This window comes from Adiantum capillus-veneris, chromosome 15, assembly GCF_014529385.1.
Source record: "Adiantum capillus-veneris isolate H3 chromosome 15, ASM1452938v2, whole genome shotgun sequence".
NCBI lineage: Eukaryota > Viridiplantae > Streptophyta > Polypodiopsida > Polypodiales > Pteridaceae > Adiantum > Adiantum capillus-veneris.
In genome coordinates, this window is record NC_140945.1 from 129805912 (window position 1) to 129830050 (window position 24139).

At 42.0% G+C, this 24139-nt stretch overlaps 1 protein-coding gene across 2 annotated transcripts in view; it reads right to left on the minus strand.

Moving 5' to 3' along the window:
* Nucleotides 1-4505: 4505 nt before the first annotated feature.
* The window catches only part of BRCC36A (Mov34/MPN/PAD-1 family protein), a 72684-nt gene continuing 53050 nt past the window's right edge, over nt 4506-24139 (minus strand). Inside the window, exons 4-10 of one of the 2 annotated variants that reach the window (XM_086483124.1) lie at nt 23292-23377; nt 6799-7002; nt 6136-6353; nt 5897-6055; nt 5219-5299; nt 5045-5099; nt 4506-4970 (exon numbers count right to left, since the gene is read on the minus strand). In XM_086483124.1, coding sequence (XP_086339250.1) covers nt 4806-4970; nt 5045-5099; nt 5219-5299; nt 5897-6055; nt 6136-6353; nt 6799-7002; nt 23292-23377 — 968 coding nt within the window. In that variant the 3' untranslated portion in view covers nt 4506-4805. The remainder of the gene's footprint in view (nt 4971-5044; nt 5100-5218; nt 5300-5896; nt 6056-6135; nt 6354-6798; nt 7003-23291; nt 23378-24139) is intronic. The other variant, XM_086483125.1, reaches the window with a different exon arrangement.

Consider the following 24139-nt stretch of genomic DNA (forward strand, 5'->3'; position numbering starts at 1 on the left):
ACAGTTTTGTCTTTAAAGGAAAGGAAGATAAAGTGTGCAAATGTAAGAAAGCTTTGTATGGGTTAAAGAAATCTCCTCGTACTTGGTAGGAGAAAGATCATACTCATTTGGTTAAACAAGGATTTTGTAACAGTCCAACAGAAAGCACTTTGTATGTAAAGCGTGAGGTGATGTATTTCTCATCCTTGTTCTATATGTGGATGATTTGCTGATCACTGGCCCAAATGGGACACATATTGCTAAGGTTGATTGTAATGCTACTTTCAAGATGCAGTATTTGGGGTTGTTGCATCATTACTTGGGCATACAGTTTAAGCAGTATGTTTGTGGTATTTCCTTGTGTCAAACAAGCTACACAGAGACATTGCTATGTAAGTTTGGACTCGAGGATTGCAAACCTATTGCTACTCCCTAGGAAAGAGGTTTGAAGTTGAGTCTCCATGATATTGGTGATCCTGCCCGATGTCACTCTTTACCAAACTACTATTGAATGCCTTATTCATGTATGCAACAGGAGGCATGATATTTAGTTCGCAGTCTCACAGGTCAACAGATTTATGTATAGACAGGGTCTAAGTATTGGCAGGCTGTCAAGAGGATTTTTCGCTTCCATGAGTGACACTTTGCATCTTGGCTTCTTTTATCATTGGTTTTATCCCAAGGGGGGATCATTGCAGCCATATTTACATGCTTTTTTGGACTCAGATTGGGCTGGTTGTTTGACACGCGAGTGTCCATGATTGGTTTTTGTTTCATGCTCAATAGTTAATGCATATCATGGTTGAGCAAGAAGCAACCTACTGTGGCCACTTCTAGTTGTGAGGCTGAGTACGGGGTGGTCTTCACAGCTACGATTGAGTGTGTATGGCTCATACGCCTTATGGTTTATTTGGGTGTTGGACAAGACACTGCCAACATCATCTACACTGACAACCGGAGCGCATTGGCAGTTGCGAGGAACCTAATTTTTCATGCTTGCACAAAGCACATTGAGGTGAATTATCATTATGTTAGGGAGAGACTCTCAATAGGAGAGATTAGCTTGCTTACGTGCCAACACAGGACAACCTTGCAGATCTGCTCACAAAGGCATTGCCTCGTGAGAAGTTTGAAGCTCTGCAAAGCTTTGGGCTTACTCCCCTTTGTGGATAGATCATACACTCAAGGCATGGCACTTCCCTATACACTATGTGCCAGCTCTTGTTCATCGCATCACTTCCAGGGGGGATCTGTTACTTTACATATGTGGTATGAACACACTTATGACCGCCGGGGCATTTTTCCCCTCATTAGGAGGGTTTTTTCCCCCGTGCATTGTATATACACCCATGACTATAGGGCTATCTTAACTTTCCATTGCACACAAAGTAGTACTACTCTCTATTGTGTCCCTTGATCTTCTTCATCTTCTCCAAGTTGTGTGTGTTTCCTTGCAATTGTATTTCCAATAGATTTGATTCCGATCATCATACTTACTGCTTAGGATCTTCATTGGGCTCGAATGATTCACAATATGAAATCGTTAAAATTTCATGTCAAGGGGATGTCTCCCAAGAAAATTCTTGGCTCTTTCTCTATTACTAAAGCTTTCTAGCCTTTCCTCTACCAAGACTAGACCTTGACGCAATAGGATAGGTTGAGAAAAAGGTAAGAGAGTTAGGTGTGCTAGTAATAAAACTAGAACGTCTGAGAGAAATTGTATTGCTTCCTCCGTACTCGGTTTAAGGAGGCTAAAAAGAGTTATGATACCATTATAATTGCTATAGGAGGTGAGAAACATCATTGATTTATCTTCCTTGAGCTCCTTGTGTACTTCTAGCATCATGTTGCAAAATAGATGAAGGCTATTTGTAGATTACGAGCTTGTCATCCAAGACAAGTACATAACAAGAAAAGTGGGAGTCGGTTACTTTGTTGGAAAATAAGAGTTCCAAATAATTAAGAATGTACCACACAACAAGATCACAACAAGATCAAACCAAATGACACTTGATTCACATATTGCCTTAGTATCTAAAAATTTACGAGCACACTTGATGTATGACCTATAAATATTCTAGATGGATTCTAAGTAATAAATATTATTAGATTTGTAAAAGGCTATAATATCTTTTGTACCTCCACAGATACCTATGTTAGTCGGGCATTCAGATGGGTATACCATACTCATGGCAAAGGGAGCATTCATGAATTATCCGTTTTAGTAAGGTATTGGATTCCTTACAGAATGTTAATGTAAGGTCCTTAACCCAAAGATTGAAGTTACTCCAATTCAAGGAAGCAAGGATACAAAAATAGAAGTTAGGCCTATATTCTTTGAAATCCTAGACATAAAATCGTACACCACAAGCCAAATCGATAACCCAAAGGTTATGATGAGAGTTAAATCTTATTTCACTAGACTAAAATCTCAACATACTTAGAATCCATAAATGACACTTTTTTTGGTAAGTTTAAAAGGCACGACCATCATCTATAAAATTCTAAATATGGTATGAAACCTATCCTTAACTAATAGCTAGACTTGTGATTAGCGATAGAAAGTTGGGTACTTTTTCACAAATCATAAAGTACCCATTCCATGATTAGCGATACTCTCGCTAATCACGAGTTCCGTTTGGCAAGAGGATACCCTATCATTAACTTCCTTTTCAAGGGATAACTTTCAATAGTGATCAAACAGGTTTGCATTAAATCAAACAATACTTTAACCAAAAACTCTTTCAAACTTAATTTAAAAAAGCACAAGCTTATGGTCATTTTTTCAACATTCGAAGCTTCATGTACTAAAATCAATTATATGTATGGACAATGTAGAAAATGATAATTTGACTTACAAATACAAAAATTGGCCCGACAACAACTTGTGGTTGAGGATGGCCATCAACAACTTTATTTACTAGTGCCACATGTTGGTGATTCGTTGGAGCTTGAGGCATGGCATTGGAGCTTCACATCCTCTTCTTTAGTGGGGTCATCTCTCATGCAAAACACAAAATAGAAAAAAGGATGTATACTAAAAATAATCAAAACCACATGGATGTTAGTTATAACAAAGCGGTATACTCTTAAACAAATCAAAAAATACATAAAAATATGGCTCTAATGCGAGGTTTATGAATCCATTTAACTAAGAACGCATCCTACCACATATACAACCATACGTAGAAAGAAAACCATGTCGCGTTCCACTGTCAACATAGAGAGTGATGAAGGTATACAAAATCACACAAAAACAAGGGATTCTATTCCATAGTTATTAGTGCATGCGTCCATGATACGCCAACATTGATGTAAATTTAACTAAATTTAGATATACTTTTTAAGTGCTAATTTTACACATGGTTAGCTTAAGTAAACAAAATATTGAAGCTTAATTCCATATTCTTTTGAGTACATACATAACAAAGAGGTTTAACTCATTGTTGCGGTTAAGTGCTCTCCGGTCGAAGTAGTATTGAGATTGCAGATCTCTTGAAAATTTTTATGTTCCGATGAACGGTTGTTCTTTGCGTGCAACCAATAAAGCCTTTGTAGCCTTGCTATCATGTATGCCTTGGTTGCTGCCTTGGAGGGAGTCACAGAGAGAGAGAGAGAGAGAGAGAGAGAGAGAGAGAGAGAGAGAGAGAGGTTGTGGCATGCCAGAACGATGTGCTCTCTCCGCTATGCAAAAGCTTTGCTACAATATTCTCTAGCTCTATGTGTTAATTGTGCTCGCCCTTTGTCCCTTTATATAGACCTCCGAGGTGCATTATTCTTGATGCATGCTTTACAACTCCTCGCCTCATGTATCACTATTTTCAATCTCACTTCATTGCCTTTTGCGTATTTTTCACTTATGAGCTCACAACAATTTCTCGTTGGAGTCCTCTTGTTGTTAAAACACTATAATATCCTAGCGAAGATCAAAGCAAATGAAGAAAAAGGATTTGCTAGTACAAGCCTATGCCCAACAATTACGGGACTCAATTCACATATTATTGCTGAAGCAAAAGCCTTCCTGTTAACTTATGACTTCATTGATTTAGTGGATAAAACTAGTTGGTGGAATGGGTAAGAAGAAAGGATAAAGAAGAACATACACATTGACTTTTGACAATATAAAATTTTGAGATGATCATTATTCAGACGAGAATCATAATAGGATTTTGATTATGGCAAGTAGTCCCAAAAGAAGAAGAATCAGGAAACTTCGAAGGCCAAGGGGGGGGGGGATCGAGGAAACTTTTAAGGCCAAAAGGAGAGAGAGAGAGAGAGAGAGAGAGAGAGAGAGAGAGAGAGAGGAAGGGGATCGAGGAAACTTTTAAACGCCAACAGGATTAACTAAACTCGGGCAATTTAACAAATTGAAGCTGAAATGGACAGTGGTTACCAAAGAGCATCTACTCACGAAGGCTTATAGCTATGGATTGTGCATATGGACCACTCATCCTGGAAGAGCCAACCTTTGTAGTAAAAATGGGAAAACTAGACACATACATTTAAAAATAGTAATTTTGGGGGGATTATTCAAATTTCCATTTTATTAATGTGAAACTTGTGTTAGATCTGTCATGAAAAGGGAATTAGGTAATTACCCAAATGATATCTGTAGATTCATCTCAACGCTCTATTGTAGAAAATTCAGTTTTTAAGGCTTCTTGATCAAGTAGAGACGGTTGAGACCCATTATATAGTACACCTTTTAGCAAATCACTAATCGGCTACAAGTTTCACAAGCTCCTAGGCCAAACGCTTGATACCATCCCAAAAATCTGTATTTCCCAGCAAAAAGCAATAATCAGACCAAAACTTCTTATCAGCTGCTATCCCCTTCGACTATCTCTCTGGCTCCTTTCAGGAAAGGAAGAGTATGCACTTCCCCTCCCCACACTTCCAGGTGTGCGCCTTTGAGAGTGAACTGATTGCCGTGTGCCTTTGGAAAGCATCTGGAGGTTCAAATTCATGGATTCTTCTTTGAGTAATGATAGCTGCAAATACACGGTCAGTGTTGAGTACAAGAAACATCAGGGAAAACAACAGTAGCATCCGAAGCCCAACTCACTCTGATGTTGTTCTCCTGGAGTCGATCCCATAGTGAACTCAACACTGGACTCAAGCTGACATAAAGAAAGATGTGTTATTTGTGTACCAACATACTAAATAAGAAAAATAGTGAACACCCAAACCCCCCCCCCCCAACACATTAAGCAAAATTGAACTCCCTTGTGGCACTTGCCAGTATTCCATTAGCTTGCAAAGAGAGGCTTGATATGTTGCCGAGTGATGTATGGACGTTAATGGATGGAGTTTTCCGTTTCTGCATGCATATAAAGAAACCTTAATCACCATTTACAAGCATCAATACAGCCAAGGCCTAGCCAGCAATTAAAACTGCCTTCTCATATTTAATAGAAGGGAAAATTATCAAAACACCCCTGTAATTTTGTCAAATTTCAAAAATCCACAAAATACCCTTATACCAATTTCTGATGGACTGCTCTAACATTCACATACCTCATCCTCTTTTTGATAATAGAGATCTATCCTTAAGTGTCTTGGACAAAAAATTTCACCAATAAGCTGACAAATAGTGTCATTTGTGTCTACAAATGATTAACTATTTGATCCCGAGAGCCCACAATGCGATCACAAAACGTACTCCTAATATTATCTAGCAATGGAGAATCAATATTCCTATTAAGGGTTGTAAAACATGATATCTCGAGAGATGTTTGCAGGATTGATGAGGGATATATTGAAAATTTTGATAATCTTGAAGGTCATTATGGGACACTTTAAGCCAAGTAGAGGGGGGGATTTTGGGAATTTTGACAAATTTCAGGGGTATTATGGTAGTGTTCCCTTAATTAGAAACTCCCCATACTGCTCGAAAAGACAAGTAGAGAAGACGTACCGCCTACTTTGTGATAGCGATAGGTTATAAGCTGCTTGCTCTTCATCAAACAGAATTTTCTGCAAGCTTACAAGTGAACTTAATGGAAAATCCACTTTTGCAAGAGTGGCACCCGGAACAACCTCAAAGGGAACTACTTTTCTGGTAAACTCTGCACCACTGTTCCTTTGCTAGCATAAATATCGTACATCGGAGAAAGGTAAAGTAAATATCAAGGCAACTATATCAAAGTAACCTACCTCATTTCAAGATTGGAGAGGTGCATAGCCTCTTGCATGCCTTCTGTCAGATCAAAAGAATCCATATCTTTGACACCTAATGCTGTTTGGCCTGTGTTTTCATGGAGACCTGGCAATTCTATGCCAAGATTGTTCATCCCATCTTTTCTGACTTCAAAACCTGCATCCAGAAAATGTTCCTCGGATTCCGCTACATCAGATTCAGTACCATTGCTACCCTGAACAGGAAACAGAAAAAACCAATCACCAATGAGTTCAAACCATTTAAGGCCCATGTCACGAAGTACCAGCGGTCATGAGAGAGCTGGCCCGCAAATACCACGTCCCTAGAGCTTAGCTTAAATTAAGCCTAGCGTCACTGACACACTTAACCAGCAGCCATTTTCACCATTACTAAAGTTGACACTCTGATTGAGCCAGTAAATCAGATGGCAATGCCCCAATTCTAAGAAAGTGGCTGGGTATGGGCGAGGAGGACACCCCGGACAGAAAACTCTCATTGTGCAGGTGAGTTGGCAGTCCACTGTGTGTGAGACTGAGAATGCTGGTTTGCCCTGTTTCTAGTAGGCCCAGCAGGCGGAAGGGTCTGCACGTGTCTGTCACGACTCACCACCCTACATATAATATTGCATAGTAGCAAAAGAAAGTTGCATCAGCCGATACCTTTGTAGGTTCATTGACGATTGCTATATCGGCACTATTTGAGGGTAAAGAGCTTGATGACACTGCAGGAGTTCTTTGAATGTCCTTCTCTGTATCACTTGACACATCCTGAACACTACTTGAAACTTGGTGGAATGACTTTTGTATGTTGTTTCTTTGCCATCCACTTGATGCTTGAAACGCAGTTGCTTGAATTCGTCCAACCTACCAAAGAAAATAACATAAGAGCTTTCAGTTTGCTCCCTCTCTTTATTCACAGAAGTATGCTGCAAAGCATCACATATACCAGATAAAGCCCGCTGGGCTTGTAAGAGAAATTGCAAGCTCACTACAAAGTATTACATTTAAGTGCAAATGAATATGAGATTCGGCTTTTCTGCTTTCGTCTCCACATATGCCCTTTGACTTTCGCCATCACATCTAGATCTCGCTAATCTCTAACAGATGTCTAGATGCACTAAATTCATCAAATCATTCATCAGACAAAATGCTGCAGACATTTCATCTTTCTCCACATATATTCAATACACACTGAAAGAGAGCACGTAATCAAGTTCAATCTAGGAAATTTCCAATTCAATTTACATATTTTCATGAAGTCAATCTGCAGAATACTGTCAGACCATCAATATCCCTATACTTTAGTCACTTTATTCAATCTAGGTAATCTGTGACAAACGAATGGAGTGGCTCCCCTCTTGTGCAGCACGCATCGCACCAAATTCGAGCCGTTGGTTTGCCGATCACTTAAGGAATAGACACTACTAAAAACCCAAAAGCCCAAAGGTACAGCTCAAATTGAAGAGAATCTGCGAATTCTCCTCCCCCATCCACTTTGCATCGAGAGTCAGAAAAGCCTGCTCTTAGACCAAATGATCGGTGGACCTAGCTTACCCTAGAACCTGGGAATGTGAATGCACTGAAGAATTCTCCGCTTGAACCTGCATATGCCCTAGAACCTGTTGGTTCATGCTTTGTCCCCCTGTCCACCACCAGAACTCTCTGATGAACTATCAATTGTTCCCCTAGTTCTTTCTATTGGCACTTCGTGAAGACATGCCCTTGGTTATTTCTTGTGCCCTGATACCTGTTGGTTGTTGCTATGTCCCTATCAATTGTTCCCCTGGTTCTTTCTATGGACACTTTGCGAAGACATGCCCTAATTCACCATAACCATAAAACTTTCCCTGTTTGAAGTACTCAGCAAGTTGCTCTTTTGTCAATTTGGCCTTGTGGATTTCTTCTTATTCTTGCCCTTCTTTTGTGGGAATACTTTTGCCCCGTTGAGGCGGATAGTGGCTTGTCTGTAGGATAGGTCAAAGAGCTGGCATGCATACCAAAACCTTCCTTGGTATGCCCCATAAGCCTCTGAATGGATTCTGACTTTTGCTTCAGGGAATACGATCGAATCTCTTTTGGGAGTCCGCAACAAAACAGCTCAACCTGCTCCTTGAAGGTGATCCTCCGAAAAGAAGGCACTGGCAAAAAGGTATCCCAAAATCTTTGGGAATAAGCAACCAAAGTGTATTCCTTCGTCATCCTCAGATATCCAAGCCGTGAGGACATCCTCTTCATATTCTTCTATTAGCCATGACGAAGTAAAAATTTTCTTTAATTTGGATCCACTTCTTAGGTGCTTCTCTCTGCAAGAGCAAGGTAGACCACCATGTCTGTGCGTTCTCTTTCAAAAAACGCCGCCTTTCATAACTCGAAGGCTTCCGAAAAATGATCTCCCGAGAAAGCGATGTCAAACTGCTGTATAAATGCAACGGCTCAATGGGTATCCTTGAAGCTTGAATACAGGTCAAACTTAACTGCTTGACCCCCATCCTTTAACTCCTTGATCATCTTACTCTTTTTCTCAATGTTGGAAACCAAGAAACATGGAGAACGTTGTGCCTTGACCATGAGTTAGGCAATTGCAATTTCATTGAAACCTCATTTATCTTTTAATTGACAAGAAATGAACCACACATTCGAAAAGACAGCTTTGGACACTTCTTTCCAACTTGCTTAAGACATTGCTTCATGATTCTTAAATACACCCAATTCCCTTCCTTGATCGAAACATCCTAATGATGCTTATTAGCCTTCCTGAGACTTGCTTAGCCGAAGCTTCACACTCTCAAAAATCTCATCCAATGACTGACTTTCAGCATTGGCATCAGGCATTTGACTGACCGAGCGAGTCAAAATGACTAGAACGGACAGCTAAAAGCTGCCTCATACGGAGTTCGACCAATGGCAGAGGAAAAAGAGTCATTCAAATTAGCCTGAACAAATGGGAGATAGAGCTCCCAATGAGACTGTTGATCATGCACATATGACTTTAAAATATCAAAAGCCAACTGACTGTAAATCTCTGTCTGACCATCTGACTATGGATGAAAAGCCGATAAAAAATTCAACTTAGTGCCAAAATTTTCAAAGAGTGCGCGCCAAAAAATTGGACGTGAACTTAACACCTCTATCTTAAACAATCGATTTTGACAAACCACAGGGGGGGTACCAATGCTTTATGAACAACTGTGTCACATCTTGTGCAGTGACTGTGGCCTTACAAGGAATCAATATGTAAAACTTGTTGAAACGATCAACAATTGTCAAACATTGAGTGTTCCTTGAATGTAAACTAGGTGGAAGGTTAGTTACAAAATCCATGGAAATATCTTGAAAAGGTCCTTCGGGAATAGGCAGCGGAAGCAAGAGGCCTTGCTGCTTACCCCAAGGAGCTTTCACCTTTTGACATATAGAGCACTGTGTGACATAACAAAACACATCTTTTCGCATTTTAGGCAAATAAAAGAATCTTTCTATTTTTTCCAAAGTGGTGTTCATTCCCTTGTGCCCACCCGTGAGAGAGTCATGTGCATCATGCAATATGATTGACCTGAGAGAGGGCAACACACAAAGACATTGACGAAAATACAACAAACCATCACGAATGAGATAGTTGCTTGGCCCTTGGGAAGCAAGAGCCTGCAACCATTTCTTACCAAACTCGGAATCCGCATACTGGTTCTTCATGCTGTCGAACGACACATCCTGAATAGAAACTGTGGATCTTGACTCAAGAGCCAAAATCTGTCCTTTGCAACTCAACACATCTGCAACAACAAGGTTAGCTTTTCCAAGCACATACTCAATCAAACCTCCAAATTGCTCAAAAAATTGTGATCACCATGCTTTGCGATCACTAATGTGCACTAAGCATAGATTGGAGCCACTTGAGGACTTGGTGATCTGTGCGAACTGTGAACTCTCTACCATAAAGAAAATGCTTCCAATGCTTAAGAAAGTGAATGACAGACAAAAATTATTTATCATAAACTGAATAATTCTTTTCAGCACTATTGAGCTTCCGGCTAAGGAAAGCTACTGGACGACCTTGCGCTGAAGCACAACGCCTATGGCGACATTGCTCACATTCGTCCATACCTCAAAGGGGTCATCCCAAGAGGCAAGGATGAGACACTGCGCTTCTATTACCACAACCTTGAGGGCTGTGAAAGCCTAAATGGCTGCCTCGGGTAAATCCACACGCTAACGGCGAGTCTTTACCCCTTTCAAAACATCAGTCACAGGTACGTCAATGCGTGTAAAATTCTCTATGTGTGAACTATATGCTTGACATAAACCAAGAAAAGAACGCACGTTATATGCAGTCTTGGGCAAATCCCAATTACGTACCTTTTCCACCTTTGTGGGGTCTAGCTTGACACCTTCTGCAGAAATGATATAACCCAGATAAGTAACTTCAGTGAGAAAAAACTCAGATTTCTTAGCTGCAATGTACAACTGACATTCATCCAAACGGGTTAGTACCCTTTCGACATCCTTTCATGTTGTTCCCACGATGCATAAAAAATGAGAATATCATCAAGAAAGATGAACACAGATACACCAACCATATCGCCAAAACGGCCTACCATAAGACGATTAAACGTACCCACGGCACCTGTCAATCCAAAAGGCATAACAACATACTCCCATTGCCCTCGCTCTGTTCGAAAAGCGGTTTTGAAGATGTTGCCTTTGAATACCCGTACTTGATGGTATCCACTCTTGAGATTGATCTTACTAAAAACCCTTCGTAAGCTCGATGCGATGGTCCTTCGGCCGCTCGAGTGAGAGACGGGGTGGAAGATCATCCTGCAAAAGAAGATGCTTAAACTTGGTAAATAAAGTTGAATACCTGTCTAGAGCTTGAATGCTCTAGTTAACTGGAGAAGCATAGATGAATGCCGCTTGTGCTTCTCGTCATAATTCACGCTTTACTTGCACATGAGAAATGAGAGGCAAAGAATGCAGACCCTCCTCATCATGAATAATCATGGGAGAGTCACTCTTGGCATTTGATGTGAGAGTATTGGCCTCCCAATCAATGAGAGGGTTATGCTCACGAAACCATCTAATGCCCAAAAGCATATCACATCTTGCAAGAGAAGACACGAGAAATTTCCTATGGAAAGCAGCTTGTTGAACGGTAAACAACACATCAAGGCACTGTTTCGTGATGAGAGAGTCCGTACCGGGAGCAAAGCCAGACAACTCGAGAGGAGATTTCTGACTAACCTCTAGGCGGGCTCTCTCAACAAGAGGCAGTAATCACATCATGCATACTGTCTGGATCAAACAATATAATAAAACGCTGACCCTTTACATGACCATAACACTTTATGAGAGACTCATCAATGTGTGTGTCAGAGGCATGAGAAGGTTCAGCTTGGTTCATTAAAGTGCTTGTGTTTGATGTGGGTGCCTTAGGTTCTTTAAGTGGGGTTGTCTTAGGACAAGCAGCCTTAATGTGACCCTTGATGTGACATTGATAACATCTACCTTCCTTAGCATAAATCACTTGTTCTTCAGCCGTTATGTATCCTCCGATAATTCCTTGTGCAACTTTTTCATCCAGGGTTAGCTTAGGTTTTGCAGGTGCTTTAGCTTTACCCTTAGATTCATTTTGAGAGTTCTTTTCCGAAGGATTAGAGGAAGATGGGCTAGAACAGTTACCGTTCTTACCGTTCTGAGGAATCTGAGAGGGTCTTGTTTTCCTTAGGCTTGCCCTTGTTGTGCTTCATCTCTTGGGAGAAAGCAATTGCTACCGCCTTCTTGAGATCCGCGGGGTCGAAGACTTCTACATCAAACTTAATATATTCGTCCAACCCAAAAAGGAAAGCCTCTTTGCGCTCATCATCCGATTTGCGTAATTGGGTGCCGAGCTGCAAAACACGATTAGAAAAAGACATGACTGGCATACCATTCTACTTGAGGTTGCACCAATCCTCTTTCAACTGTGCAAGGTACTGTGGTGGCATAAACCGCGCCTTGAGCTTGTCTTGGAAGTCAGCCCAATTGAAGGAAAGGGACGCATCTTCGTCGGCTTCCTCTAGGGCCTCTTGCCATGCGTTGTATCAACTATTGGCATCACCGGCAAGGTACATGGCTGCCGTCAAAACCTTGCTATTGCTTGTCTTCTTAGTTGTCTCAAAATAAGCATTAAATTGATGCAACCAAGAATGAATAACACTAGCATCCATCTTACCATCATACTTCTGAAAGTCAACTTCTCGGTGACGGGGTTGTTGGAGTCCGAATCTCGGCTTGCGCCACTTGATGAACCACCAACATCTTTGGCCGGCTCAGGTTTCGAGGTGAGAACCTGTCAGACCAACTCTTCCATGCGTTGGTCTCTCTGCACCTCACGCTCAGCCTCCAAGCCGCTCGTCTTTCTTCGGCCGCCAAGCGCGCTTGCTCATGCTCACGCTCAATAGCTGCTTGTCTTTCATCGGCCGCCAAGCACACTTGCTCACGCTCAACAGCTGCTTGTCTTGCTTCGACCACCAAGCGCGCTTGAACCCGCTCACGCTCCAAAGCTTCCTTTCTTTCTGCTTTTCTTTCTTTTCATTCCTTGATCGCCAAGAGCGCTTGTTCACGCTCGCGAACCATTCGTTCCTCTGAGAATGTCTGTCTTTCTTGGCGCTCACGCTCCAAGGTAACGCGTTGCGCTTCTTGGCGTGCCATCATGTCCATCATCGACTTAACCAATGCCTTCATAGGATTTGGTGCAATCCTTGGCGTAGATGGGGAAGGGGGAGGGTCAGAAAAACCTCTGGTGGGGAAAATTCTTCTTCGCCACTACTATGCTCATCACCTCCATGCAAAGTATCCATTCCGCTTCAGGTAATGACCATACATTGAAGTCTTGGGTTCTTAAGTTCACGAGGAACTTGGATTCTTGTGGGTCTTGAGGTCTTGGGTTCTTGAGTTCTTGAGGTTCTTGAGGTTCTTCTTTCGCTTGCAATCTGTGTTAGAGAAGGATCTTCTCTTCACCCGAGCTCCTCTCTTTCCCGCAGACGCACCCCTTGTTGGCGGCCTTGCGCTCACACCAAGGTTGCTTTTTCTCACCTCACGTCGATTGGCCGGCCGGTAAGTGCACGGTCCGCTCTCAATGAGTGAAAAGAGAAACAAGGGGAGGCTGGACAAGCTCTTCTTTCTTGGGTTTCTTGTCACTCTTCAAAAACACGATTAGGAATCGACACGCCCAAGAGGTCTTGGGTTACGTGCGACCGCAACAAGCAAAAAAAATTCTTGTGTTTCTTTCCTTGCGTGATACACAACACTGCCAAAGCTCTGATACCAATGTAAGGTGCAGCGGAAGTGAATATTGAACTTTGCTCAAGATGAGTGCTCCGAACTCTGCTCAAGGTTCCTTTTACTTACGGCAGGGAGAGCCTTCCGTTCTTTTAATGAGAGAATGCAAATGATCACAAACAAAGTGGATAAACATTGTGAATGAAGGTGCTGAGAGAGAGAGAGAGAGAGAGAGAGAGAGAGAGAGAGAGAGAGAGAGATAAGAATACGACACCAGACAAATTGTCAAACCCTCCTCCAAGGGTCCCCCTCTCGATGGCGAGAGAGGTCTATGCTATTGATTGCACAAATCTCGTACAAGATGCTGATGCAAGTTCGTGAAGCTATGATGCACTTTGGATCTAGGTTGGAGAAGACGGCGACCACGAGAGCGGCGAAGATGACGGCTGGCTGAATTTGCTATTTTCGGGCTGTTATTTCTCTGCTAAAAATCCTTGGATCTACTGCTGATTTTGCTGCTGAAAACGCTGAAGTCTGCTGCTGCAAAAATGCTAACTCTGCTGGTGCAAAAACGCTGATCTGCTGCTAGACAAAACGCTGATTTTCTGGCTTTGAAAAACGCTGAACTGTTGGCTTTGAATCGCTGGTTTGCTTGCTGAAAACGCTGATAGTCCAGGGCTGAAAACGCTAGCTTGCTAAGGATGAAAACGCTGATGTATGTGGCTATGGAGGTTCTTGCTTGAGAAGGTCTCTGGAGGGCCTGCTGCAATTAATGTGTGTGCTCTCCGTCCTCTTCTGCCAGAATGCACTAGCTCTAGGTTTTCTTCTATACAAGCTCTGCTATTTTGTCCTACCCAATTCCCAACAAAAGTCACTTCAAAATAATAAGTGAAAAATGGCTAAAATAGGAAAAATAGGTTTTTTGCACTATAAAATGCTCCCGATGGAATCTGATGGTAATGTTGATGATCATGCTGTGTGCAACCAGAGGATATGCATCTATTCTAAGTGCCTGGGCATGCACGGTCTGCGAACAGACTCACAAAAGTGCCAGAACACTTTCTAAGCTAGGCTAACTGAACCCTTGTCATGAAGTAGCTTGTCCACATGCATATAGGAGAACACTTTCTAAGCTAGACTAACTGAACCCTTGTCATCAAGTAGCTTGTCCACATGCACATAGGGTTAGATGTGCACGTGACACTGAGAGAGTCAGAGAACTACTCTCTAACTGCTAAGAAGATTTTTCCCCTCTTCTGTGAGATTTTGGAAGCTCTCTAAAATGAGAGTCTATCTTCCACAAACCTCCTTGGAAGCTCTCTAAGAAGAGAGTCAGTCTTCTGTTAATTGGTCACCTTCATACCTAGTCTTTCTTGCAATAATACAAGGAAGAAACACACAAAATGCACACATATATGCTTGTTGTAGTTTCAACACCTAACCTGAAATTATTACCTGTTCCAATGCCGAAACGGAGGCCTTTTTCGCGATGGAATTGCACCAAACTTTGCGTATACGTAGGGTGGGTAGAGAAGGATGAGATTCTATGAATGCTCTACTGAAATTCACGCTAATAGCGGTGTTTAGGGGCTGAAAACAGAGAATTTACAGCCACTACACTCGAGAAAGAGAGTGTATGCTGCAACTTTTCGCAACAAAACTTCTAGAGAAAGTGGCTATGGTTGTGAGAGCTCTTGTTCTTGACTATGGGGGCTCAAAGCTACCACATAAGTCACAAGGGGCTGCTCTCAAGCTCTAATGGAGACCTCCATCGCATAGAGCACACTCACATTCGGGGGGGAGGGGGGTAGGTGCATTGCTAACCTCTCAAGTGACAGAGGTGCTCTCTCAAGTGAGAGAAGTGCTGCTCTTATGTAGCCAACAGGAAGAGGGGAGCTAGAAGCGAGAGAGAGAGAGAGAGAGAGAGAGAGAGAGAGAGAGAGAGAGAGTTCTTGCATGGGTAAGTGTGCCAAGTGGCGCACTTACTTTAAAACTTAAAAACCATTCAGCTTTTCACTTTAAAAAGTTGCTATGTCATTAATAAAATGTGCAATTCACTCACAACTGAACACATGAATGCTACTTTTAAAAACATAAGATAGCCCTGGCACAACGCCATATTGGCACTGCTAATGCATCACCTGTTCACACTTGTCCAGCCATTTGGCGAGGACACAAATAATCAGACTTAATTTTACTGGTTTTTAATCCATTCCTTAGAATCACTGTTCTAAGGACCCCATCTCATTCTCGTGCTCGCTTGGGAAAGCATTGCCATGGATTTTATTTTTGATCTTCCCAAGACTCAAAGTGGGCATGATGGCATTAGGGCAGTCATCGACAGATTCAGTAAACACGCCCATTTCATTCCGGTAAATAAAACGGTCAAGCCTATCGTTTGGCGAAATTGTTTATTTCACAGATTTTTCAGCTACATGGCATGCATGCGTCCATAGTCTTGAACAAAGATCCTCGATTCACTAGTTTGTTTTGGAGGGCAATCTGGGAGAACATTGGCACACGGTTGCAGTTCTCGTCCTCTTTCCACCCACAAACAGATGGGCAGTCTGAGATAGCCAATTCAATGGTTTTGGATTTATTGAAGTCTTACATTTCAGATCAAAAGACTCGATGGGAAAAGTACTTGCCCTTGGTGGAATTTGCCTACAAAAACATTGTTCATTCATCGACAGGGAAGGCACCATTTAAAGTAATCGAGGGTCTAAAAAGGTTCCTCCATTTCTAAGCACCAAAGATAAGATTTTTGAAGCGGATCAGTACATGAGAGATTTGGACACTGCTTTTGCCAAGGTTCGTGAGGCTCTTGAGAAGCCTCAAGCATAGGATAAGAAGGCAGCTCATAAACATCGATGCAACTTGCAGTTGAAGGAAGATGATTGGGTGCTCTTACATTTGAGAAGGCACGCTTGAGGAAAAGAAAGGGAAAGGAAAGGCTTTTGATATATGATATTATGGCCCTTTCCAGATTCAAGAGAAGATAAATGATGTATTCTTCAAACTGAAAATGCCAGATGCTTGGAAGATTCACAATGCTTTTCATGTGAGTCTCTTGAAACCTTTTAAGGGTGAGGTGTTAGTCGACAGGGAGCCTAAGAAGCGACCTGAAGTAGAAGAGAGCGAGGAGATACTCATTCCCGACCAGATACTAGCTCACAAGGAAAGGAAAGTGAAAGGTAAAGTGATACATCGAAATTCAAGAACTATCCGCCATTGGATGCAATGTGGATGGAGAATGAGGACCTAGCAGATACTCCTCAGATACTGGAACTTTACCTTGAGGCTTTCGATCTAGCTTCGACTATTCCAAGAGATCCCACAGATCAGCAAGGTTGAATCTGGTGCAGACGGGACTACACAAGAGGGGAGTCACTCCAGTCCTTTGTCACAGGTTTCCAAATGGAATAAAGTCACTAATTTCGTTTTGGATTTCAAGGATACTCACAAGTTGACAATATTCTGCTGTATGACTTCATGAAAGAAGTACTTCGACATGGGAAATCCCGAAATAATTCTCATTTACATTTGCTCTCTCATGTGAGTCGTGTCTGAGTGCATGTTTGAAAGACGAAATGACTGCAACATTTTGGTCTTGAGATTCATATGAGATGGACATGATAGCAATAAGAATTAGCCAATCCGACAACAATGAGATCTGGTGTGGATCTAGATGCGATTGCTAAACACGTTGCTGAGAGATCATGGTCCTAGATCTCCATGGACTTTATGTGATTTGATTTGAATGTGATGTAAATGTCATGATTGTCGTCTTTGTGCAAGTGCTAGATTTGTGTCGTCTGGTATATAGAGTCAATGTCTATTGAATTGGTTTATGGCTTATGTTTGATCTTGCAAGCGTAATCGAGGGCAATTACAATTCTTTCAAGAGGGGGGTATGTCACAAAGTGATGACGTGGCATGACCACCCAGACAATCCCTGGCATATATAAATGATTTTATAAGTTGTTCCAACATATGGGTTCCTTTCCGACATGGCCCAAGGGACACAAGGCAGTTAAAATATGCCAGAAGATCAAATTGCATAAAAGGTACTGACGTGGCAGGCTCTGTAACAAACTGCTAGGCTCTGTAACAAACTGCTGACGTGTCAACCTACTGAAGAACGGAGCTACCGACTGAGGGGCCTAAACCCTAAGAAGAACAAGTAACAGAAGAAGTGTCACAAAGTGATGACGTGGTTGCCCGAGAGCAAAAACCCTAACCCTAATTTCTGCCAGAAACCCTAACTGCTGAAACCCTAATTCTGGAAACCCTAACCCTAAAACCTGCAAACCCTAATTCTGCTGCCAGAAACCCTAAAACTGCAAAAACCCTAACCCTAACCCTAAGAGCAGATTTCCGTGTTTTGCGCTGGCTGATGACGTGGCAGCCTGTACGGATTTCCATGATTTACGCTGGCAGCTTTTGGCTTTGCTTTTGGACCAGAAGCTTTTGAGTTTTGAAGGCTTTTTCACTGTAATTGCCTTTTAGGCCAAGGGCCTTTAAATATGAGGTTAGGGCTCATTCTCTAGCATGCTTCCTGGCGAAGGTGCAGAGTCTAGAGTATCGGCTTGTACTGTGTTGATGCAATATAAAGAAATACGGAAAGGGGCGCCAAGGTTTGGGGCCAATACTCTCTGGGGTGGAATTCCGCCACTCCGTGTCGCGTGTCGTCTCTCTCTCTCTCTCTCTCTCACAATTCAGTTGTTATTGAAGTGCTAAAAGTCTATTCAATCTATTCTTTTTTATTGGCACATGGTGCCCGTCTTGTGACAGGCTGTACGGACGTCAGCATAACGCGATGGCTGTTGATGTGGCATTGTGTACGCATTTGCGTGATTTGCGTTGGTAGCTTTTGGAGCGCTAGCTTTTTGACCAGATGCTTTTGAGACTTGAAGCTTTTTATGTCCCGCTTTCAAAAGGCCCAAAGCCTATAAAAATTGTAAGTGCCTCTCAGATTTGCCTGGGAGCACTGAGCAGAGAGGACCCGTATTTGTACTTTGCTCAACTATCAATATAAAAATAAATATCGATGGGTGCCAAACTTTGGGGCCAATACCTCTAGGCACAGAATTACGTCCAACCGTGTCGTCTCTCTAACTATGATAAGTGATTCTTAAGTTTTTGTTCGTGTATTGCTATTGATTTCACGATTGGAGTGTCCAAGCCTGTAACATTAGATGTGCACGTGACAGGCCTTTAAATACGAGCCTTGAGGGTCACTTTTGCAAATTAGCTTGGTAGTAGGTTGCACAGTGTGCTCCTCCAGCCGTTGTACTCTGTGAAGATCAATATAAAAGAAAATCAACATGGACGCCGGAGTTTTGGGGCCATTGCACGTGGGAGTGAAACTCTGCCTACCGTGTGATTCTCTCTTTCAGTCGTGTTAGAGTGCTAAAGTCTGTTCCAATCATTCTTTTCAGTTGGCACGTGGTACCCTCTACAATTACAGTCGTACACTTCGAGCAATCTTTGCCTGTTGTATTGTGACCACTCTCTGAAAGTCATTGGGTGATACACGAGCATATGTCTAAAAGAAGTCTGTGAGCTATGAGTATCGCCCTCCACTAAGGGGTGTGGATGATTAAGGAGAGTCTCCCTATGTCTTTGAATCTCTGGAAAGAAGCGACCCAGTTGTCTCTGGTTTCTCGTCTCCAATAGTATATGAGTATGGAACACTGGAATGTGTATGTCAGTCCAGTATGCTCTAATATGCTAGGCATCTGCATACAAAGTACTCTTCATTCTCCACCCCACCTCTACATACCCTATAGGTCCTTTGGTCTCTGTCAATTTGAGTTGCTCGCCCAACCTGAATCTCTAGTCTATAAGATGAAACCCTAGGCTATTCAATCGCCAATCTAGCAAAATGTGGCATATATGTATCCATATATCCTAGTCGTTGGATGAAGCCATCCTCTAGAATAGTCATAAAATGATCATTGTAATAAAATATCCTAGATGGAGGAAGCTGCCTAGGTATAATGTCTCTCGGATGTATAACTACCATGGGTCCTACCTGAGGGCCTTGTTCCTCTCACTATGTGAGAAGCATATAAAGGGAAAGTCTAGGTCGGGCTGAAATGGTGGTAGCTGCTCTATATCCTGATGTATGCTAAACCACTGTGTCATCCATGCACACCATGATCTACTCACCTTCCTCTACCAGCTGTCTGGATGCGTCGAGCTTTGTATGAAAGCGTGTCCTGCAGTAAGCTCCTCAATATCTAGATGAAACATATTGTAAGAAATAGAACCATAACATGGAAAGTGTGGCGAGCTCCACTCTAAGAATTGTTAGATTTACACCACTTTGCTGCTTCACAGGTCTAGGGCATGCATGCACGGTTAGTGTGCCTCCAGGCTGGCCACCCTTCGCATATGCATCTAGGTTGCATCATTGTCTAGCCGCCCTCATATATTTCCTTTTTATGTTGGGTCGTGGGGATTTTTACCAGCTATTTGTCCTACCTCCCCTTGGGCACCTATTTTTATATGGCTAGGGGGGTATCTGATCTGTTGTACTGAGGTTCTCTCGCTCTGGTAGTAAGTGGGGGGCTACTTGCCCCCTTTCCTACACATAGCTTTTAGTGGTTAAAATTCAAACGTCTCTTCACTTCCGTCTGGTTGACAGAAGAATACGAAGAAGATAACATCACAACCCGGAATCATTTGAGGATGACTGAAGAAGACACCTTGGACGCCTATTGCCAGAGGTTTTGGGATACTTTTCTACCAATCTCTTCTTTTAAGAAAATCACCTTCAAGCAACAAGTTGAGCGATTTTGCTACGGTTTACCCATATAACGATATTGCCTGCAATAGAAGTCTAACTCCATTCAGAGACTTATGGGTTATGCCAAACAGGGTTTTGGCATGCATGCCGGCACACAAGCATACCCTTCAGAACAAATCTTCCTAAGACTCAGAGTTGGCATGATGGAATCAGGATAGTAATCGACACGTTTAGCAAGCAAGCTCACGTCATTTTGGTAAAGAAGACAGTGAATGCCGATCATTTGGCCAGACTGTTTGTCTCACAGATTTTTCGATTACATGGCATGCATGAATCAAAAGTGTCAGATAGAGATCCTCGATTTATGAGCTTGTTTTGGAGAGCAATTTGGGAGAATATAGGCGCAAGGGTTCAATTCTCTTTCATGCACAAATGGATGGGTAATCAGAGATACACCAACCAAGTGGTTATGACTTATTGAAGTCATATATCTCTGATCATAAGACTCAGTGGAAGAAGTACTTGCCTCTAGTGCAGTTTGCTTACAATAACGCAATTCACACGTCCGCGGGGAAGTCTTTATTTGAGATCGTTGAGGGTGTCAGAAAGGACCAATGATTCTGAGCACCAAGGACAATATTTTTGAAGAAATCAATGTACACAAGATCTGGACACTGCTTTTTCCAACGTAAGGAAGGCTTTGCAAAAGTCTCAAGCATGGCATAGGAAGGCAGCGGATAAGCATCGACGTGACTTGCTGGTGAAGGAAGATGATGGGTGCTACTTTGGTTTGAGAAAGCAGGCCTATGAAAGCGAAAGGGCAAGGAGAGGCTTTTTCCAAAGTTGAGTATGCGATATTATGGGCCCTTCTAGGTATAGGAAAAGATAAATGATGTATCCTTCAGACTGAAGTTACTAGATACTTGGAAGATTCGCAATGCATTCATGTGAGTCTATTGAGCCCTTTCAAAGGTAAAGTGTCAATGGACAAGGAGCTAGATGAGCAACCAGAAATGGAAGAGATAGAATCGATTCTTGTTCCAAAACGGGTATTGGCTCACAAGGAAAGGAAAGCGAAATGTGAACTAACAAGACAATATTTGGTCATGTTCAAGAATTATTCCGCTCTTGATCCAACTGGATGGAGAAGGAGGACTTAGCAAATACTCCTCAAATACTAGAGCTTTACCTTGAAGCTTTTGGTTTAGCACCGACTATTCCAAAAGTTACTCATGAATTAGCAGGTTGAATCCGGTGCGGTGCTAATTGCACAAGAGGGGGGCCACTCCACTCCTTTGTCACAAGTTACCTCGATGGGAACAAAGTCACTGATTTCTCTCGAGATTTCACGGATACTGACGACATGACTGTATTCTGCTAAATGACTTAATGTAAAGATGTACATTGAAATGGGAATCCCTAAAAGGAATATGTTACATGTGCTCTCTCATGTGTCCGAAATATGAAATGAATAAGGCATTTTGTCTTATCACTTGAGGGGTGATGTGAATATGATAGTAACGAGATTTAATAGTTCAAGACATCCGTGAAAAGATCAGCACGATCCGCATGTGATTGCTACATAAGTTACAATGATCATGATTCTCATCAAAAATCTCGACAGGGATACTAATGTGAATGTTCAAAAACTGTCGTCTTTGTGCAAGTGTAGGATGTGTAAGGTCGAGTACATAAGTACCCGAAATCAATGTCTGCTAAGTTAGTTTCTGATTTATGGCTGTTTTGTAGGCGTGCCCTAACTGGAAGAGGTTGGCCAAGAGGACACTTAGGGGTTAGAAATTTTAAACCTAACCCCAAAGAACCTTGCAAGTTCTGGCCAAGTGGCCAACAAGGGGTTAGGGTTAAAAACCTAACCCTACCAACTTACTAGAACCTGGCCGAGGGGCCTAAACCCTTAGAATTAAAGTAGGGACCCAATTTGCGTGAACCATGCTGACGTGGCACACTGTACAACCCATCTCGAAGTTCGCATTGACTGCTGACATGGCACTATGTGGATTTCCACAATTTACAAAATCAGCCCAAAGTGCCCCAACTCCCCAACTCTTGGTGCAAAGCTTTTGGGACTCAGTGCTTTTTGAAACATAGCTTTTCATGTATGCTTTTGGCCACGGGCCTTATTTAAAGTGCCAGGGCCTCTCCTCTTGGTACATTAGCTTGGGAGCACTGCGAAAGAGAGGACCCTCGGACATTGTATTCTTGCAAAGTAATAATAAAGAAGTACTAGAAGGGGCGCAAGTCTTTGAGGCCAGTGCATCCTGGCTCAGAACTCCGTCATGCCGTGTCAACTTTCCTCCTCTCTCTATCCCTCTATTCAAGTTTATTCTGTCATTTGTAGATTTCTCACGTACGTTGTTGTAGATCTTTGGCTTGGAGTGTCCAAGTCTATTATAGGATGACCTCTTTTTCCACAATGGATGCATTTGTTATTCCTATAACACTCTTTAGCTTGAATATCCAACATTCTGTTCCCAACTGGAAACTCCTTATACCATGTGAGAGTGTGTGTGTGTGTGTGTGTGTGTGTGTGTGTGTGTGTGTGTGTGTGTGAGAGAGAGAGAGAGAGAGAGTATGAGTAAACTCTACAACTCAAAACCATAATGAAGGACTACCCACCCTAGGCCCTTATATAGGGAAGTAGGGCTAGGTAGAGCAAACACCCAAAATTACACATGTTGGTTAAAACCTAACAACCCCATAAAATGGGTAAAAATGGGAAAACCCAAAACTCAACCCAAATGACCGGCCGAACCAAACTAGAAATGTCCGAGCATCCATCCTACATGCAACGCAATGGGTGGCCAGCCCGTGGAAACCTCTAGCCATACAAAAGTGCCAAAACTATAGTAGTAGGGGATGAATAACTCTAACAATTTAAACTTGACACTTCTCCTAAGCCCAGTGCTTTTCAACTTCCCTTGCATACGATTGAATGAGAATAAAGGCCTTACTATACATAAAATTTGAGTCAATGATCAATCAGTGGGTGACCTTTTATGAACATGATCTTGCATGTTATCAATATCCTGTTGCAAAGGCATAGTTGAGACTTGGAGACAAATCCAAAATCAATAGCTTTGATGTAAACATCAAGACACAAGAACAAGTAAAGATATAGTTTCACCTTGTTTGCATCCTCATTGAAACATGAAAATATAAGGCCTAGAAAACCAGGATCTAGAAGCTGATACATCCCTTGAGTCTTCACATCTGAAAGGACAAAACCAAACTGGAATCAACTCTACAAACAAGCACTCTATACACCAAGAAGAAGCCTCTACTTTGAAAACAATAGCTTGAGACATCCATGTTGACAATAGCAAAAAAAGCATCTTATGTGTTAAGAGGTCACAAAAGTCTAGAAACCAATTATGACATATGTTTTGAGGGATCGTACAAACATTAAAAAAAGATATTGTGCGCAACACAAACCTAGCAACGTAAAAAAGAATCCCACTTGCACATTAAAGACTTAAATAAAAGAGGGCTTAATTAAGCATTTCAAAGAACCACATAGAGTACATACTGCAAAAGCAGGTATGCACAACAAATGAGGTATGATGCCCCAAAACACTACTACTGAAAACCCACACCGCACGCTTGACACATACATTTACATATATGTATGTGTGCGCATTGACGAAAATCCTAGATAAATCCATAAAGGAAAGTGTGATAATCCTTGTGTGAAGGAGAGACAAAAACAATCTGTGCCGTGCGCAAACTTTCATGTCAAACTCCAAGTCAAAGCTAGAATCCTCCTAAGTTCTTCAAAGATGCAAGATTCTAGAGGAAGATGAGTCGAAGCAAAGAAGTTGAAGAACATGAGCAAAGAAGTCATTTTCAACCTATGCATGATAGAAAATGTTGGGTGTAGTAGAAAGTTAGTTTGACCAAAATTTGACATGTTTGACCGATGTGGACCACATGTCAATGTCGATCGAAGAAGAAGTTTTCATCCGATGCATAGAA